Below are 19,565 nucleotides of genomic sequence, written 5' to 3' on the forward strand. Positions count from 1 at the left end.
GAATCAGACTTCCAAGGCCATTTCCTAGGCCCCGAAGGATCACCCTATGCTCACCTATAGCTTCTGCTGAATGCATATTTCTCTCCATTCCCTTCGCATCGCAGGGACCTTGTTCACAACAGTGGGAACAGTGGCCTTGGGCCATGAGGGTCCAGGAGTGGTGGACGTAGTACTGGAAGCACGAGATCATGGGATGCCAGGCCGGGCAGCACGAGCCACAGTGCATGTGCAGCTGCAGGACCAGAATGACCACACCCCTAGCTTCACATTGCCACACTACCGTGTGGCTGTAACTGAAGATCTGCCCCCTGGTTCCACCCTGCTCACCTTGGAGGCCACAGATGCCGATGGAAGCCGCACTCATGCCACCGTGGACTATAGCATTGTCAGTGGTAACCGGGGCCGAGTCTTCCAGCTGGAACCCCGGCTGGCTGAGACTGGGGAAGGTGGTGGACTAGGCCCCCGGGCACTGGGCTGCCTGGTGCTACTTGAGTCTCTAGACTTTGAAAGCCTAACCCAGTATAATTTAACTGTGGCTGCAGCTGACCGGGGGCAGCCACCTCGCAGTTCAGCTGTGCCTGTCACCGTCACTGTGCTGGATGTCAATGACAACCCACCTGTCTTCACTCGAGCGTCATACCGCATGGCAGTTCCTGAGGACACACCTGTTGGAGCTGAGCTGCTGCATGTGGAGGCCTCTGATGCTGACCCGGGTCCTCATGGCCTTGTGCGTTTCACCCTTAGCTCAGGCGATCCTTCTGGGCTCTTTGAACTGGATGAGAACTCAGGTGCCTTGCGACTCGCCCGCCCCCTGGACTGTGAGACCCAGGCTCGACATCAGCTTGTAGTGCAGGCTGCTGACCCTGCTGGGGCACACTTTGCTCTGGCACCAGTGACCATCGAGGTCCAGGATGTGAATGACCATGGCCCAGTCTTCCCGCTGAGCTTGCTCAGCACCAGCCTGGCAGAGAACCAGCCTCCAGGCACTCTTGTGACCACTCTGCATGCGATTGATGGGGATGCAGGAGCTTTCGGGAGGCTCCACTATACCCTGTTGGAGGCTGGGCCAGGGCCTGAGGGCCGAGAGGCATTTGCACTGAACAGCTCAACAGGGGAGTTGCGGGCACGAGTGGCCTTTGACTATGAGCACACAGGAAGCTTCCAGCTGCTGGTGGGTGCTGCTGATGCTGGGAATCTCTCAGCCTCAGTCACTGTGTCAGTGCTGGTGACAGGGGAGGATGAGTATGACCCAGTGTTCCTGGCTCCAGCTTTCCACTTCCAAGTGCCAGAAGGTGCCCGGCGTGGCTACAGCCTGGGTCATGTGCAGGCCACAGATGAGGATGGAGGTGCCGATGGCCTGGTGCTCTATTCCCTTGCCACCTCTTCCCCCTATTTTGGTATCAACCAGACTACAGGTGCCCTGTACCTTCGAGTGGACAGCCGGGCACCAGGGAGCGGAACAGGCACTTCTGGGAGTGGAGGCCGGACACGGCGTGAGGCACCACGGGAGCTGAGGCTGGAGGTGGTGGCACGGGGGCCTCTGCCTGGTTCCCGGAGTGCCACAGTGCCTGTGACCGTGGATATCACCCACACTGCACTGGGCCTGGCACCTGACCTCAACCTGCTATTGGTGGGGGCTGTGGCAGCCTCCCTGGGAGTTGTGGTTGTGCTTGCACTAGCAGCCCTGGTCCTAGGCCTGGTACGGGCCCGTAGCCGCAAGGCTGAGGCAGCACCTGGTCCAATGTCACAGGCAGCACCCCTGTCCAGTGGCTCTCTGCAGAAGCTAGGCCGAGAGCCACCCAGCCCACCACCCTCAGAGCACCTCTATCACCAGACTCTCCCTAGCTATGGTGGGCCAGGAGCTGGAGGACCCTACCCCCGTGGTGGCTCTTTGGACCCTTCACACTCAAGTGGCCGAGGCTCAGCAGAGGCTGCAGAGGATGACGAGATCCGCATGATCAATGAATTCCCAAGAGTGGCCAGTGTGGCTTCTTCCTTGGCTGCCCGTGGCCCCGACTCAGGCATCCAACAGGATGCAGATGGACTGAGTGACACATCCTGCGAGCCACCTGCCCCTGACACCTGGTATAAGGGCCGCAAGGCAGGGCTGCTGCTGCCAGGTGCAGGAGCCACTCTGTACCGAGAAGAGGGCCCACCAGCCACTGCCACAGCCTTCCTAGGGGGCTGTGGCCTGAGCCCTGCACCCACCGGGGACTATGGCTTCCCAGCAGATGGCAAGCCATGTGTGGCAGGTGCACTGACAGCCATTGTGGCTGGTGAGGAGGAGCTCCGTGGCAGCTATAACTGGGACTACCTGCTGAGCTGGTGCCCTCAGTTCCAGCCACTGGCCAGTGTCTTCACAGAGATTGCCCGGCTCAAGGATGAAGCTCGGCCATGTCCCCCAGCTCCCCGTATTGATCCACCACCCCTCATCACTGCTGTGGCCCACCCAGGAGCCAAGTCTGTGCCCCCTAAGCCAGCCAGCACAGCAGCAACCCGGGCCATCTTCCCACCAGCCTCTCACCGCTCCCCCATCAGCCACGAAGGCTCCCTATCCTCAGCTGCCATGTCCCCCAGCTTCTCCCCTTCACTATCTCCTCTGGCTGCTCGCTCCCCCGTTGTCTCACCATTTGGGGTGGCCCAGGGCCCCTCAGCCTCAGCACTCAGCGCAGAGTCCGGCCTGGAGCCACCTGATGACACGGAGCTGCACATCTAGCTGTGGCCCAGGCTGGGCCCCGACCTGGGATGCGCACAGTGTCCCCAATGCAGGCCCCATCTGAGCCTGCCCTGGGCAGCCTCGGACCATGATTGACCACAGGGGAGGCCAGCTCCCCATCCTAAACTCCAGTGGGGGCAGGTCCCACATCTCACCCTGGTCCTGTCAGAGCACCAGTCAAATAGACGTCCTTTGGGCACGGACCTGGGGCCAGGTCCAATGTGGGGAGAAATATGAAGGAGGCAGCAGCTCTGGGTTCTCCTCAGTGAGGGCTTCCTGCCTCGTGCCAGCACCCTGAGGTGGAGCTGAGACTTTATTTATTGGGGGGTAGGGGGGATGGGGGAGGCCCCTCCAACCTGTTTGGGCCCAGCTCCTTTGGGTTCCACTAACACCCCTGCCCCTGCACAGAACCAAGTGCCAATTCTCACTCTGGAGCCTTAATAAACTGCAGTTTGTATCTAGTGTCCGGCTGTATTCTGTGGGGGCCATTGGGATGGGGGACGATTGCAAAGCACCTGATGTATCGTGGACACCCTAGAGAGGCACAGAGGGGTGGTGGGCACGGGGCCTCTAGGGTGGGGATGGCCCTGGGAGCCTAGCCTGAGGCTGACCTCACATCTCTGCGGCGGGCCTTTCCCTCTCACAAGGTCCAGGAGGCAGACAGCGGCTTCCTTGTGGCTAGGCTGCGTGGGGAAAGATGACCAGCTTCAGGCCTGAGGGTCTCCGTGTAGTAAGAGCTCACGGAAGGCCGCACGGGGCTCTCTTCTGAGCATTGTGCCTGCTTTATTTCTGTCCGTGTTCACCGCAACCCTGGGAGGCAGAGCACTTTAAATAAACAGCTTCCGTATTCTAAAGGAAACCTAGGCCCTGAGAGGTTGGGCGGCTCTCCCGATACCTACAGCGGACGATGGATCCCGTCCGTGGGTCTGTGTGCCTGGGAGCCCGTCCTCAAGCACTGCCCTTTACCCCGCGGTGAGAGCTGGCTGGACTCTGGCAGCAGGGGGGAGCCCTGGACTAATCCAGAGCTCACGGCCAGAGGAAGGATCTGGGTGGCAGCACTTGAAGGCCCACCCACTTGAAGGAGGAGCCAGCATGGGCAGTAGTTTCCAGGCGGCGCGTGGTGTGGCGGTGGAACATAGGGTTCATGTGATCTGTCACATGACAGTGGATCTCCAGAAAGGCAAAATGAGACTCCGAACCTGGTGAGAAATGAGGGGGCTCCGGGAGGAGGGGATTATGTTTGTTGGAGGGTGGGGATACACTGGCAGTCCGGCTCCCGCTGAAACCCGCCTACTGCCTCTGCAGCCTCCTAGGGCTCCTTGCTCTCTGTGTCGCCAGCAAATGCAGTTACAGCCCGGAGCCAGACCAGCAGCGGACGTGAGTTGACTCAGCACAGACTGCCCCCTCCCCTGTGCCCTGTCCTGTGCCCACTGCCATGGCTCCAGCCTCCTTCACCCCATTACCAGCTCCTGGTACCCCCTCCGTAGTCTTATTCCCAGGTTCCCAGGCTCAGTCTCCAAGCATTCACCTCCTGTGAGTCATATCTGCCTCTGGGATCCTACCCCAGGTCTCAGCCCCTGATCCTGAACCTTCCATGACTGATACTTCCCATCCCCCCCACTAACAAAGGCCATGTTCCTGACCTCTGACCCTGCAGGCTGCCCCCAGGCTGGGTGTCCCTGGGCCGTGTAGATTCTGAGGAAGAGCTGAGTCTCACCTTTGCCCTGAGACAGCAGAACGTGGAAAGATTGTCCAAGCTGGTACAGGCTGTGTCGGATCCTGGCTCTCCTCATTATGGTGCCTATCGGGAGAGGGACTGGGGCTGGGATGCGGGATGCAGTGGAGGGACTCAGGGCTGGGCTGAGTGTGGGATGGTGCACATAATGTCAGGGTCATGCTCTTCGTGCCTGGGGAGGCGGTGATATAGGGAAGTTGAATAGCAGTGGTTAGTGGCTCTCATTGAAGTTTCTGAATTTTAAAAAAAGTGAACTAGAAATAAACTGTCCAAAATTCACTCAAATTCTTTTCCCCAAAACTTTCCACCTGTGTTTATCAGGCTAGAAACCTGAAAGTTAGGAGCCCAGGCTGTGTGATCAAATCTGGATTCAAATTCTGACTCTACTCCTTATCAGCTACCAGACAGATGGAGAAGTGGTAGTGTCGAGTACAGACAGGTGCTCATCAGCTCAATTCCTTCGCCACCCTCAGTCCAACCCACGCCCATGTCCTCCTCCAGTCAGACTCTAGGGCTGTCATTTCCAGTTCTGAAGCTCTGAAAGAGCCTTTGGAGTCATCCACCCTTTACCATTGCTTGTTACCGCCAATTCATTTGTTTATTCTTGCATCCAGACTGCTGCCCAGGCCCCTCAGGGGTCCGTAGTCTCATCCGCTCCACCTCACTCCCCACCCTGCTCCCTACTCTACTCCAAAACAGTGTTCTGCTCCAGTGGTCATGCTGGATAGTGTCCCTCCCTGGCACGAAACCCTTCATGGTTGAGGGGGGACAGTCTCAGATTCACCCCGGAGCTGTGTGCATGGCACTGTGCAGGAAAGTAGTGACTCACTGTCATGTTTAGCTTAAAATCAACAAGTATGAAAACTGGAACTGAGTTAGATGTCATCTTATAATTGGTTCTGAAAGTTTTGAAAACTTTTACTGGAAATAAACTTAATATGGAAAATTTTAATTTCTTAACTTCATGTGTTGTTTATGATCATGAAAATACACGCTTTAATGCAGCATTTGCAATGTTCTGGCCTTTAAGGTAAATCGGTATTTCTGGCCATGCCATTCCAAGTCTCCTCAGCCTTTTCTTTCCCTGGCCCCCAAATGTAGCTTGCACCTCTGCATAGCCTGCCTTTTTGCTAGAAAGTTCCCACCTATCCCTTGAGACCCTGTTCCAGGTTCTCTGGGAAGTCCCAATGTCTCCTGGTTGAGGTCCAAAATGGGCAACCTGGAAAAGCAAGATCCTCTACTGAATCCCTGCAGGAAAATACCTGACCCTAGAGGATGTGGCTGAACTGGTCCGGCCATCACCACTGACCTTCCGCACAGTCCAAAAATGGCTCTCAGCAGCTGGAGCCCGGAACTGCCACTCGGTGACCACACAAGACTTTCTGACTTGCTGGCTGAGTGTCCGGTGAGAGGGAATGATTGCCCCATGGAGGGTACCAATCATCCCATCAGGGAGACAAGTCGCTCCAATGGGAGATGGCTGAGAGCTGGCGGGAGCTTGTGGGTGAGAGCTAACACACGGGGAGACGAGGATGAGCAGTGATGCTCAGGTGGTCTCAGCTCTGGTCTGTACTGCTCTCTGACCTCTGTTCTCTGATCTCTGACCTCCAGACAGGCAGAACTGCTCCTCTCTGGGGCTGAGTTTCATCGCTATGTGGGGGGACCTGCAGAGATCCATGTTATAAGGTCCCTACGTCCATACCAGCTCCCGAAGGCCTTGGCCCCTCATGTGGACTTTGGTAACACCCAATGGGTTTGGTGGGGGTTGAAGCAGACAGAGTCAGGGGCTGGAAAAATTTAGGTGCCATGGGGGGCTTTGGGTGGGATCAATGGTAAAGTGGGAATTGGAGTCTAAAAGATCTCCTCCTCAAGCCTGACCTCTCCCCACAGTGGGCGGGCTGCACCGCTTCCCCCCCACATCATCCCTGAGGCAACGCCCTGAGCCACAGGTGTCAGGGACTGTTGGCCTGCACCTGGGGGTGACCCCATCTGTGATCCGTCAGCGATACAACTTGACAGCACAAGACGTGGGCTCTGGCACAACCAACAACAGCCAAGCCTGTGCCCAGGTGAGCCAGGCTGAGAACTCCAGGGTCCTAACACCCTACATGTCTCCCCAGGTTGGGCTTGCTCTCTGACTCCTCCCCTGGGTTCTCACCCTCTAACTGGAACAGCACCCCCTGCCCTGACTTTGGGGCTGCATCCTCTGACCCATGATATCTGCTCTGACTCCTTTTGTAGTTCCTGGAGCAGTATTTCCATGCATCAGACCTGGCTGAATTCATGCGCCTCTTTGGTGGGAACTTTGCACACCAGGAATCGGTAGCCCGTGTAGTTGGACAGCAGGGCCGGGGCCGGGCTGGGATCGAGGCCAGTCTAGATGTGGAGTACCTGATGAGTGCCGGTGCCAACATCTCCACCTGGGTCTACAGTAGCCCTGGTACTGCCAAGGGGACTGACTGGTGGGTGGGGAAAGGGGTGGTGGTGAGTGGTGATTACTGCTCCCGCAAGGGAATCCCATGAGCTAGACAGAGATCCTGACAACGTCCTTGTGTTCCTCCCCTTCCCCTAAATCCAGGCCGGCATGAGTCACAGGAGCCCTTCCTGCAGTGGCTCCTGCTGCTCAGTAATGAGTCAGCCCTGCCACATGTGCACACTGTGAGCTATGGAGATGACGAGGACTCCCTCAGCAGCGCCTACATCCAGCGGGTCAACACTGAGTTCATGAAGGCAGCCGCTCGGGGTCTGACCCTGCTCTTTGCCTCAGGTGACCTCCTACTCTAAACTTAGACCCTTCTGGAATCCAGGCATTTTGACCCCACAGAGACCCTTGTGATCTCTGACTTATAATCTGAACTCACCAGGGACCCGGATCTGACCTCTAAACTCTGACCTCTTGCAGCAATGACTGTTTAATTTCTTCTCTGACATCCGAACCCACATATCAAGCTCTGACCCATTAATCTGAATGCTAAACTTGGTCTTTCTCCCAGGTGACAGTGGGGCTGGGTGTTGGTCTGTCTCTAGAAGACACCAGTTCCGTCCCAGCTTCCCTGCCTCCAGGTAAGCACTCCAGCCCACCTCTTACCTGTGACCGCCAATCTTTCATCTATGACCTCATGATCTGGAACCTTTGCCTTGACCTCACCAGGTGCTCCTGTAGCTTAAGACCTCAGTTTAACTGGCTCTGGTTGCTGCATTCCCCTCTTCTTCCTATAGATCTAGGTCCCATGGCCTCTAAGTAGAACAAAGTTCCCAGTATTCCTCTTCCTTAGTTCCCAGGCATTAGAGTAGAAGATTTGGTGAATGTTCTATAGAGAAAAGTATGCACTGTCACCTCAGGCCCACGCCTTGAGGGCTTCGTCTTCCCCATGTACCTGCTTCCCCACAGAGTCCAGCCCCTTTAGCAAGACCTAGCCCATACTCCCCCATCTCCACATATTTTGGAGGTCCCCTTGGGACCACCACAATCTGAATGCTGTTTTCTGCTCTCAGCCCCTATGTCACCACGGTGGGAGGCACATCCTTCCAGAATCCATTTCGAGTCACAACTGAGATTGTTGACTACATCAGTGGTGGCGGCTTCAGCAATGTGTTCCCACAGCCTTCATACCAGGTATGTATGTGTATTTATGGGGATAGATGGTAGGAGGGATCCTCAGTTAAGCAGACCATACTCACTCAACAACACCTTTCAGGAGGAAGCTGTGGCCCAGTTCCTGAGCTCCAGTCCCCACCTACCACCATCTAGTTATTTCAATGCCAGTGGCCGTGCCTATCCAGACGTGGCTGCACTCTCCGATGGCTACTGGGTGGTCAGTAACAGCGTGCCCATTCCATGGGTGTCTGGCACCTCGGTAAGAATCAGCCTGGCTCCAAACCCCCTCTCAGGAACTATCCTCATCCTCTACTAAGACCTTGCACCCAGAACCCCTGCCTCCTCCAAGACCTCTGATCCTTTTAAACATTCGTCCCCGTTCCCAAGGGGCAGCCCGAGTGGCTCAGCGGTTTAGCGCCACCTTTGGCCCAGGTTGTGATCCTAGAGGCCTGGGATCGAATTCCACGTCGGGCTCCCTGCACGAAGCCTGCTTCTCCCTCTGTCTGTGTCTCTGCCTCTCTCTCTCTCTCACTCTGCGTCTCTCATGAATAAATAAATAAAATCTTAAAAAAAATCCATCCCCCAAATCCAATCACTTTGAACCCCTAACCTCTACTTACACTCTTACTCTTGCAGGCTTCTACTCCAGTGTTTGGTGGGATCCTATCCCTGATAAATGAACATAGACTCCTCAGTGGCCTCCCTCCTCTTGGCTTTCTCAACCCAAGGCTCTACCAGCAGCGTGGGGCAGGACTCTTTGATGTGAGTATGGAAGGGAAAGGAAGGTGTGGACATTTTCATGAGTATGGGGAGTGCAAAGATGAACTTGAGGGGAGTTCTGATGGGGTCCTGAAATATGAATACAAGGGGCTTAGTCTGTAAGTACCGGTACAGACAGGCAGCCCCAGATCTGATGCCCACCTTCTCCCTAGGTAACCCGTGGCTGCCATGAATCCTGTCTGAATGAAGAGGTGCAGGGTCAGGGGTTCTGCTCTGGCCCTGGCTGGGATCCTGTGACAGGCTGGGGAACACCCAACTTCCCAGCTCTGCTGAAGGCACTAATCAAACCTTGACCCTTTCCTGCCTGGAGAGTGAACTGATCCCCTGCCCCATAGCTGGTGGCTTGGTCTCTGATTCTGCACTGTTGGAAGGCCTGTTGAACCCTCAACCATAGACTGCTACAGACAGCTTATTTCCCTAACCCTGAAATGCTGTGAGCTTGACTTGACTCCTAACCCTACCCTGCTCCATCATGCTCAGGTCTTCCTACTCCGGCCTCATGTTCTTCTACAGATGCTATAACCAGTACTGATTGGGAGCCTCCCCTCCCCCATTTCTCCTTTCTCTCTTCAACCAGGCTTTTTCAAATAGTTGTCTATGCTGTCTGTGTACACTATTTCACTTGATGTTCTCTTCTCGGTTTATTGCAGTGAGACCTCTGCTCTCACATTTTCACTCTTTCCTCCCCTGACAATGACAAACATTGGCCGTCCTGCTGCATCATCCAGTGCACACTTGCTAATCTTTGCTTTATGGTCTCTCTGTCCCAGCTATCCATTTCCTCTCCTTCTTTAGCCTTCAGGGCTTAACCTCTTTTCTGACCATTCCCACTTCCTCCTTCATTCCCCCTTCCTCTTTTCTTCCTCATTGAATGTTTGTACCATTACCTCATCTTTAGTCTTTTGCTCTTCTCAGTCTACCCAATATTCTCTGGAACATTCAGTCACCCGTATCTACAGCCATCACCATCTCACTAAATCAGACTTTCTATCTGACAATGATTGATACCTCAAGTGCAAGATGTGTGATACTCAATACTTCATCTCCCTCCTTCCCAATTCCAGACCATTTTCTTGTGTTCCGTCTTGGCAAATGATACTGTGCTTTTTCCGAACAAGCCAGAAGCCTAGGTGTTAGCCTAGACTCACTTTCCTTCACCTCCCCCTCCCCATTACCACTGTCAATTAATAAGTCCTACCGACTTCCCCTTTTAAATACATCTTTATCAGTCCATAAGTCCTGCCAATTGTATTTCCTAAATATATCTAGCCCTCATTTACTTCTTTCCATCTCTACTGCTACTACATTACCTTAGGACTGTATCTTCTCTCCTCTGAATTGTAGGAGGCCCTTGCCAAAGGTGTCCTTACTTCCTGCCCATCCACAAAATCGTTTTTTCAGAGTAAAATGCAAATCCCATCAGGTCATTTACTTAAGACCCTTCAAAGGTTACTGATGCAATTCTGGCTTTTTGCTATGACTCACAAACCTGATTCTTTCCTTGCCATTTGTTCCTGAGTACCAAATTGTTTATCTTCTCTTGTTCTCCCTCCCTGCTCTGCACACACTTTCACTTTTCCTCAAGGTAGTCTATGCCCTTAACATGTCCCTCGACTCCCTTTACCTGGTTCACTTCCAGTTCTCTTTAAAAACTCCGGAGTCATATCCTCCAGTGAACCTTTTGACTCCGTGAAGGTAGCTCATTTTTGTGTAGCAGAAAAATCCTGGGTTTTTAAAAACAGACCTATTTGATACTTGGTTCCGATGTAGACTAGGACAGAGCCTTGGACAGGTACATCTCCCCGAGTCTTCTCCCTCCTCTGTTGAGGGGGGATATCAATACCTGCGTCTCACAATAATCAGGGAGTAACTAAGTGGAATAAAGTTGATAGAGTGCCTGACACAAAGAAGTAGGCGGCAGATGTTGTCCCCTACCTCCTTTGCGCTGCATCCTGGGTCTACCTCTAGTACTGTAACTCCAACGTAGTACTGAAATGCCAGCTAACCTGTTTGCCTCCCCGAGACTGTCAGTGCCGAGAGCACTGGAGTCTCGTCCTGCTTAACTTTGTACTCCCAGGCCCTCGCTCAGGATGGGCAAATAGGAATTAAATAAATGTGTGTTGCGTTGAACACCCCCCCACACACTCGCTGTGATTTTGCATATGTTGTTTATTCAGGCTGAAATACCTCCTTCCCCAACTATGGCCACACTGCACATTCCTACTGTCCTCCATTCCCGGGGCAGTTGCGGGGGGTGGGGGGTGGGGGGGCACTTACAACCCTTAAAAGGCTGAGTAAGGGAACTGGAAAGGATACACACTGGCAGGCAACCCGTGGCCGAGGGCGGGTGTCCCTAAGCAAGGTCTTTAAGTGCCAGGTTGCAGGAGGGGCAAGAGGGGCCCCGGACCCGCAGAAGAGCGTCCTAGACGTCGACGGTTCCCAGCCCCGCGGCGGGGCCTAGGACTACGCCGAGGGGGGGGGGGCAGGGGGGGGCAGGGGTAGGGGTAGGGGCGGGGGGGAGGGAGCCTGGCGGCGGCGGCATCTCACTGGCTAGCCGACAACCAGGAGGCGGGAGACCCGACACAGACGACAAACATGGCGTGGGCGGGGCGAAGCGCGGGGCGTGTGACGTCACCCTGGTGTGTGCGTAACGTGAGCGGAAGCGGAAGCGGCTCTGTTCGCCGCCTCTCCCACCGGCCCGATGAGCTGCAGCGGCTCCGGCGCGGACCCCGAGGCGGCGCCGGGTTCCGCCGCCTCGGCCCCGGGCCCGGCGCCCACGGTCTCGGCCCCCGCAGCGCTGCCCGCCGGCACCGCTGCGGAGAACAAGGCCAGCCCCGCGGGGACAGCGGGGGGACCCGGGGCTGGAGCTGCGGCAGGGGGCACGGGACCCGTGGCGGCGCGGGCCGGGGAGCCGGCCGAGCGGCGCGGGGCGGGTGAGGGCCGGGCCGGGTGAGGGCGAGGCAGCGCCTGGGGCTGGGCCCAGCGGCGGGTGAGGGCAGGGGGTTTGAGGCCGACCTAAGCGGGGCTGCGCATCTTCCACCTCCATGTCTATTTGCTGCTTCTCCTCCAGCTCCCGTGTCGGCGGGCGGCGCGGCGCCCCCGGAGGGGGCCATGTCTAACGGGGTTTACGTGCTGCCGAGCGCCGCCAACGGAGACGTGAAGCCGGTGGTGTCCAGCACGCCTCTGGTGGACTTCCTGATGCAGCTGGAGGACTATACGCCTACGGTGGGCTTCCTGCCTGAACAGGCTATTGGGGCGCTGTCAGGCCAACCTTCCGCCACATCACCTGGATTTCCAGCTTTCTTTCGTACTTGCTCCCCTACTAGCTCTTTGATTTATCCCCTCTGCCCACCCAAACCGCGGGCTTCCTGAAAGCCGGGCCTGTCCTCCATTTCCCTCATCGTCTCAGCCCAGCAGTGCACAGGGCAAACACTGACAGTCCTCTCGTTGATCTCTCAGATCCCAGATGCAGTGACTGGTTACTACCTGAACCGTGCTGGCTTTGAGGCCTCGGACCCACGCATGTGAGTACAGCTTGGGTAGGTTAGAGCCTTGGGTGCTTGTGTGGAGTTTCTTGTCTCCTCTCCTTCTCACCCCAGTTTTTTCTCTCTAGAATTCGGCTCATCTCCCTAGCTGCCCAGAAATTCATCTCAGATATTGCCAACGATGCCCTACAGCACTGCAAAATGAAGGGCACAGCTTCTGGCAGCTCCCGAAGCAAGAGCAAGGTGTGAGGGGAGGCTCATTGAATCAGTAATTATCTCCCACAGCATCGGAGGCTAATTTGTCCTGAAACCCCTTTGGGGAAACTAAGCCCTAGGGGAGGTGAAAGACCTACTCAGGGTCACCCACCTGGGATTGAAATCCGGAATTCCCCTGCTCAGCTGGTGCTCTTCCCTCTTCCCTCAGGACCGCAAGTACACTCTAACCATGGAGGACTTGACCCCTGCCCTCAGCGAATATGGCATCAATGTGAAGAAGCCGCACTACTTCACCTGAGCCACCCAACCTAAATGTACTTGTCTGTCCCCCTGTCCCCACACCAGCCTGTTTTCATAATAAACTTTATTGTGACAGGCAGGGCTGGTCCCTCCCATGCTGGGAGATACCGTGTGGCAAGTGACAAAGCTCTGAGCCTAGCCCCTTTGGGGGCTGCAGTGGTAGGGATGGGGGCAGGGGATGGGCCCCATGGCTGGGGTAGTACCATGACTGGAGGCAGGGGAGGCAACCAGAGGCCTGCTGCTTTGGGGAGACACACTCCCCTAACCGTGTCCTGACACCTCTGGAGTTTAGGCAAGGGCTTTCCAGCTCTACTTGTCCTGCATCTTCTCCAGGATAGGCACAATCATGTCAAACTTGGGCCGCTTAGCAGGGTCTTCATTCATGCAGATCTTCATGAGCTTACACACATGGGGGGAAATGCCTGGTGGGATGGTAGGCCGAAGGCCTTCCAGTGCCACCTGCAGATACAGGAAAAAACAAAATGGGTCTCAGAACTTCTAATATCCTGTGGGGAGAGGCCTCTAGTCCTCAGGAAAGGATTACTGTATATTTGAACAAATATGGGAAGAGCCCAGCCCTGCTATAGTTGTTGTCACCACCACTACCATTCCTTCAACATAAGTGCATACAGTTGTTCTCTCACCTTCATTCCAATCTCCATGTTGGAGAGGTCAGCAAAGGGTACCTCCCTCGTCACCAGTTCCCACAGAAGCACTGCAAAACTCCACATATCTGCTGAGCGTCTGTTTGTATCTTCAGGCTTCTTCTGCAGAGCTGGAGGAACAGAACTTAACTGTTCCAGCTGCCTGTCCTGTCTCTGCCCCCTTCCATTGCTACTGAGCTGGCCCTTCTCTACCTCCCAACATGAGGCCCTCACTCACCTTCAGGGGCCACCCAGGCAGGTGCATACATGCGCCCAGGGCATTGGAAGGAGAACTTGACGTCGGCCATGCTGATTCGGGCAGTCATGTCCTCATCTATCTGAGGAAGAGAAGATAGATATGTGCAAGGAGGTAAGTCCTATTCTAGATGGAAAGGGCTCTGGGGGCCTGGGCCAGGAGTGAAGTGTGACCTCACCATTACACTACGGCTATTGAGTGCATGTCGTGGGATGAGGGGCTCTAATGTGTGCAGGAAGGCCATCCCCCTTGCCATGTCCAGTGCAAACTTCACAGCTTGGCTCTGGTCCACAACGAAATCTAAGGAGGCAAGAGTCAAATAGTTTGGAGAGGCTCACACACCCTGCCCCATCCGGAGATTTGGTATCCTCTACTCACTGGTGCCTTCATGTAATACGTTGTACAGGGATCCATATGGCATCCAGTGTGTGATGAGGGTGGGGTGAGGAGCAGGTGGAGACTGACAGGCACCTAGCACTGGGAGCACATTCGGATGCGAGAAAATTCTGGAAGAGGGAGAGTATCCCTAGCTGAGATCAGCATAAAAGATCTCCCTCTGGGAGCTAGTCAGGGTTCCTTGGAACTAGCACCTTCCCATTTAGGCCCTTTCCCCACCTGAGACGGGGACACTCCTCATTGAAGTCCCTGCTTTTCCTTGTACTCCAGTCTCGAACCTTTAGCACCTTCACGACGATGTCATTGCCCTGCCAACGGCCCTTCCATAGCTGAGAGACAGGTAAGGGTTAGGAAGCTTTAATTAAAGCCACTGCTTTCGTGTCCAATAACTGGAAGAGAAACTTAAAACAGGTGCAAGAGCCAGTAATTTGTAGGGGACTGGGGAGGGAGGGGCAAGAAAGGCAGGGTCACCTCTCCAGAGTGATTCTCGTTGAGCTTCGCCAGAAAGTTGAGCTGTTTGAAGTCAATGCCGGAGTGTTTGTTCAGAGTCCCATTTCCTGAGAGTGTGGGCAGGTCAGGTACCCAAGCTTCACCCTACCTAACCCAGCCCCAGCAGCCCAGGGTTATTCCCTCGACCACCCCGCCCCCTTACAGCTGACTCACGGGGCCGAGTACGGGTGGTTCCCTTCCAGAATGTGTCCTTGTATGGAATACGGTTCAGGTTCTGGCCCATCTTCTCTGCCCGCTCTGGGGAAGAAAAACAGCTTTGGACCTAGCTGTAGTATGGAGTGAGAAGATAGACAGGGACAAGACGAGAGAATACAAACAGGTTGGGGGACAGACCTCGGAGGAGCTCTCTCAGGGGAGCCTTGGCTTTGTCCACAGGCATCTCTCCATACTTGTTACAAATGCTGACAAGGGCCCCATTAGCCACCAGGTCCTGGAATGAAACAGTGGCTGTGTTGAAGGGCTTTGCTGCCTCCCTGACCATCCCAACCGTGAATACAGATGCAGCACCAGCTTGAGGGTCATCCATTCGGCAGCACTTCCAGGATAGGTTAATGGTTCTAGAATCTCCCCTTCAGGCTTAGACTTGGCTTCCCATCCATCCCAGGGCTCAGGGCCTGAGCACTCACCTCTGCAACCTGATCTTGGCCCCAAAAACACGCATAGTGCAGGGGCACATTTCCATGCTCGTTCACTGCGTTGATGTCAGCTTTATACTGCAGCAGCTGGTCCCCATGGACAAGTAGAAGAGGCAGAAGACAGTCAAATGAGAGACGGGAATTGAGGCATGCGAGGAGGGAGAAGAGTACACGTGTTACAGTGCTTATGACTGATTTCCAGATGCGTGTAATGTAGGTGAGAGGGAGCATTCATGCATACCTTCTGCACAATATCACGGTGTCCGTGACTGGCTGCCAGGTGCAGGGGGGTGTCATCCCCACGGTTCATCACATTGATTCGTGCCCCCCGCATTATCAGCATCTCAACCACAGCAGAACGGCCCTCTCGGCAGGCCCAGTGCAAGGGGGAGAAGCCATGATCATCCCTTAGGAAGGAACAATGGTCATTGATTGGGAGAGGGAATGGGGGCGAAGGCTTTGCTATGGAAAAAAACTGATAGTCATTCTGAACAAGCTCCCAGGGAACCTTTACCTCTTCAGGATTCTGATTTCTCATTCATGCCAGCAACTCCCAAAGCCATCCAATTAAGATTTTCCCCTGAGCCTCAAACCTAACCAACCACCACCTGCAATCTCAACAAATCCATGATTGACTGTCTTCATCACCATCTCCCACCAGCCTTTCTTTCCTAGCATGCCCTATCTCATTAAATGGTAACATTTTTCATCTGGTTTCCTCTGCATTCGTTTGCAACATCTGCTGGTCCTTTCTGTATTCACTGCATTTCACAGCCTCCTAGTATGCTAACTTGTGGCCCTAGATTGTAAAAATCTTAATGGGCTGTCATGTCTGCTAGACTGAGTTTTTTGAAGAGAATGGATTGACAGCAAGTGTTTAGTGCACGCTGATACAAGGGTGGAGTGTCTTGGAGAAGGTAGGTCACAACTCACGGGAGAGGGAGCAAGCTTACTCATCGGATCTGGTACCGAAACCTAAGATCTAAAAATGCACTGGAATTAGAATAACGTTTTGGAAGGGTTTATAATGAAAAAAGACAAATGCTTTTAATAAGTCATTAGTAATGAGGCAGATACAAACCAGGATTTGTTTTGGTAAAACAGGATTCCTCTACTCAAGCAATCCTGGTTCCAGAAAATAGAGGAAAATGAGAATGGCTTCTTTGGAAAGAAAAGTATCTGACTCCCCCCCCCCCCCCCCCAAGGACATGTATTTTCTAAAGTAAAAGAACTGTACAAGAAAAAAGAAAAAGAAAAGAGAAAAACACTTGGTGGGATCAGGGCCTGACAGCCTGGGGCCATAAAAGGAAATTCCCTCTGGCCTGGTGTGTGTGAAGATGTAAGGGGCGGGGCAGGGGGTGGTCCCTGGTCTGAGATGGCTGCCTCCGGATGCCTTAGTGCTGCGGTCACTTCCCTTGTGGGGGCTCAAGGCATGGCCTAAAGCAGATTAGGGGTCTGGCCACTTGCAGGCCACCCAGATGTCCCCCTCTCCCGGGGGATGAGAGTGGGGGGCGTGGCCTTTAATGACTTTCCTCCACAGCTGCCCTCATCTGTTCACTTTAGAGATAGTCAAAAACTTTGCCAGAGGTGGATTATCCCCACCTCCCCCTCTCTGAAGCAACTATCCTCCCCTACTCAATCAGTGAGTTTTGCCTCCCAGCTCTAATTTGTGCCCTGGTTTATCAGCCTGAAGTTTGTGTGGCAGGACAGGCCAGACCCTGAGGGCAAAAGTATGAGCACAAGGTTTCTGTTGTTAGGCTGCCTGTCACCTCAGGACCACAGACTATAATCCTGAAAGCCCTGCAGGGAGTTCACCACACTTAATATCCTGCATATAGGGTGATTGGGCCCCCGAAGCCTATCCCCGCAAACCAGCACCAAAGCCTTCCAGTTTCAGTAATGCCACCCATTCACCCTTTGGCACCAGGGTTTTATACAATGCAAGTCCCCCTGGACAACTTCACCGAAAACCTTTATGACCCTACCAACAAAATAGTAAGAGTGCTCAGTCTTCATCTAAGCACCCTTTGAAGAATTATGGAAATTATGTAAGAATATGAAAAATGGAAAAGTGACCAAGAATTAATGAGGAATAGCATAGAGCCTACTGAGAACCTATGAAAGCTGGATGAAGATGACAGGTGATCCTTACTCCTCAAACCTAAAAACTGAGTAAAATTTTAAAATAAAAAACCCTGAAAACCCACCATCCTGAATCATCAACATCACTACTGCTTTTCCTAAAGCCTCCTTGTCTCAGCCAACCTTGAAGAACTTGTCTACGTTCACTCTCTTATTTCCTCACCTCCCATTCAACTTGCCACCAGGCTGCTTGCTGCCTTGAGGGCTGGCAGTATGTCTGGGCCTCTAGCATGGGAGGTGTTTAACCAGCACTTTAAAGAAGGAACCCAGTGTTATTTGATTTCTTCATCCATTTTCCTCTAAGGCAGCCTTCGCAAATATCATCAAATACTCATTATTAATTGTAAATTCAACAGTTACTTTGAAGTGCTCAAGTTTTTTGACTTCTCAACAGCCTAAATAAACTACTGTTGACCACTCCCCCTTCATTGAAACACACTTCTCTGAGCTTTACTAACATTTTCCTGTTTCTTCTGCAACCTCCAATGGCACCTTTTTAGCCTTGCAGAGTTCTCATTCCCTCTCCTTCACACCCATGTCTTCAGGTATCATCTATATGCTAACATCTCCCAAATCTGTGTCTCCAAGTCCGATTTCTCCTGAACTGCAAATCTGCATAACCAACAACCTACTCAACATTTCCACTCTGCTGTACAGTTACTTTACCATGTCACAGCAGCACTCATCATCCTTCAGCCTTGTCCAACTCAGTAAAAGCAACCATCTACCCAAGTGGCTGGGCCAGAACCCTGGTCATCATCTTTGACCTTCCTCACTCCCCACACCAAGTCTTATCAATTCTTTACACTAAAGATTTCAGGAACCCAAGCACTTGTTTTTCATCTGCCCCCATTCTAGTCTAAGGCATCACCGCTCCTGGGACAGACTTAGCAATTGCCTCTCCACATGGCCACCTGCTCTTTAAAAAGTATCCAAGAGGACACTTAAGTGGACAATCTCATCATATCACAGAGGGGCTTTAAACCCTTGCTCTTAACGTTAATGACCTTATCATAGTGTAAATCTCCTTGCATGATCTGGCTGACCCTTGCAGCCGACCCCTCCAGTCTTATCTTCAGTGGTTTACCACTTGTACCCAAAGCTTCAATCCATAGAAGCTCACAGAAGTCTTCTATCCTCCGGGCATATGGACCGGTGGACAATTTCCAGATTCTCTGCTCACTGTCTTGCCTCCTATATTTTGCCGATGCAGTTCACAGAGGTTGGAAAGCTCTCTGCACCCTGCGCCTGAAAAACTCTTGTTGAGCAGTCAAAATTCAGCAGAAACACAGCTTCCTCTGTGGAAACCCTCTGCCCCCCACAGGCTGTGCTTTGCACTGGTCGCACAGGGTAGGAAAGCCAGCCGCCCCCAGCCGACGTGAGCACCCCACACTGCGGAGAGGAGCTTGTCTCTGCCCTGCTTCTCACCCACCAGCCACGTCAGCTCACCCCTGGTTGAGGTCGTTCTCCGTGTTGTCCAGCCACAGGCGAACGGCCACCGCGTTGCCCTCCCGGCACTGGGTGAAAATGTCGTCCATAGCAGCGTCCCGGCGCTGAGCGCCCTAGACTGGGGAAGCCTGGGGACTGGGGAGAGTCAGGGCAGGGGGGTGAACCCCGAGCTTTGTCCCCTACCGGAGAGAAGTGTTCGTGTAGGGGCTGGGGGTCTCCCGCTGCCTCCCCGGCTCCTAGAGATCTGGGAAGCAGTTCAGGGAGGCGGGATGGTCCCTGGCTGTGTCCCCTGGGCGCCAGAGAAAGGCGCGTCCGCGCGAGGCAGGGGGTGGTTCCGAGGTACAGTCCCCTGACGGAGGGGTGTCGGCGAACGGGCTCTGGGACCCTCCCGCGAACTGAGCTGGGGGGAGGGGAGTTCGGGCGCCCGGTACCCTGGGAGAGGCGGTGGGGGTCCTTCCCGGGGGGGCCCTCGTTCCCTGCTCCGTATTCGGGCCGCGCGGAGGCCGGCCAGCTGGCCGGGGTCGGGCCTCGGGGAGGGGTACGGCGCTCCCGCACTCACCGGGACTCGGGCTGGAGGAGCCTTCCTCGGGGAACTCCCGTCTGGCCGCGCCCGCCGCGCAGCCCCGCCCCTGGCCCTCTCCGGCCAGCGCGGGCCCATTCCTCCCTCCCTCCCGCCTCCCGCCTCCCGCCTCCCTTGCCCTTC

At 54.3% G+C, this 19,565-nt stretch overlaps 4 protein-coding genes across 9 annotated transcripts in view; 3 read left to right on the top strand and 1 right to left on the bottom strand.

The window, feature by feature from the left end:
• The window catches only part of DCHS1 (dachsous cadherin-related 1), a 35,514-nt gene extending 32,341 nt beyond the window's left edge, over positions 1-3,173 (top strand). For all 5 annotated transcript variants that reach the window (XM_072725747.1, XM_072725744.1, XM_072725746.1 and 2 more), the window contains one exon: positions 105-3,173. In XM_072725747.1, the coding sequence (XP_072581848.1) occupies positions 105-2,716 (2,612 nt within the window). In that variant the 3' untranslated portion in view covers positions 2,717-3,173. The remainder of the gene's footprint in view (positions 1-104) is intronic.
• Positions 3,174-3,567: 394 nt separating this feature from the next.
• Positions 3,568-10,971, top strand: TPP1 (tripeptidyl peptidase 1). Its single transcript, XM_025987180.2, has 13 exons — positions 3,568-3,918; positions 4,022-4,093; positions 4,374-4,513; positions 5,706-5,856; positions 6,063-6,190; positions 6,342-6,520; positions 6,693-6,891; positions 7,030-7,218; positions 7,445-7,514; positions 7,947-8,067; positions 8,150-8,308; positions 8,686-8,811; positions 8,982-10,971. Exons 1-13 carry the CDS (start codon positions 3,809-3,811, stop codon positions 9,120-9,122), a joined length of 1,785 nt encoding a protein of 594 aa, XP_025842965.1. The 5' UTR covers positions 3,568-3,808; the 3' UTR covers positions 9,123-10,971.
• Positions 10,972-11,497: 526 nt separating this feature from the next.
• On the top strand, positions 11,498-12,909 carry TAF10 (TATA-box binding protein associated factor 10). Its single transcript, XM_072725751.1, has 5 exons — positions 11,498-11,762; positions 11,900-12,054; positions 12,289-12,353; positions 12,443-12,557; positions 12,739-12,909. Exons 1-5 carry the CDS (start codon positions 11,531-11,533, stop codon positions 12,826-12,828), a joined length of 657 nt encoding a protein of 218 aa, XP_072581852.1. The 5' UTR covers positions 11,498-11,530; the 3' UTR covers positions 12,829-12,909.
• ILK (integrin linked kinase) lies at positions 12,880-19,562 on the bottom strand. 2 transcript variants are annotated; one of them, XM_025987179.2, is made up of 13 exons: positions 19,422-19,562; positions 18,863-18,997; positions 15,513-15,678; positions 15,263-15,358; positions 14,970-15,066; positions 14,790-14,873; positions 14,598-14,683; positions 14,346-14,455; positions 14,109-14,236; positions 13,909-14,030; positions 13,713-13,812; positions 13,475-13,605; positions 12,880-13,289 (listed from the first exon to the last, which is right to left on the bottom strand). In XM_025987179.2, the coding sequence occupies exons 2-13, from the start codon at positions 18,949-18,951 to the stop codon at positions 13,140-13,142; spliced, it is 1,359 nt and encodes a 452-aa protein (XP_025842964.1). In that variant the 5' UTR covers positions 18,952-18,997; positions 19,422-19,562; the 3' UTR covers positions 12,880-13,139. The 2 variants fall into 2 exon arrangements, with proteins under 2 accessions (XP_025842964.1, XP_072581851.1); XM_072725750.1 differs by having other exon boundaries at positions 19,294-19,440.
• Between the last annotated feature and the right edge of the window lie 3 nt (positions 19,563-19,565).

This window comes from Vulpes vulpes, chromosome 11 (genome assembly GCF_048418805.1).
Source record: "Vulpes vulpes isolate BD-2025 chromosome 11, VulVul3, whole genome shotgun sequence".
Lineage (NCBI taxonomy): Eukaryota > Metazoa > Chordata > Mammalia > Carnivora > Canidae > Vulpes > Vulpes vulpes.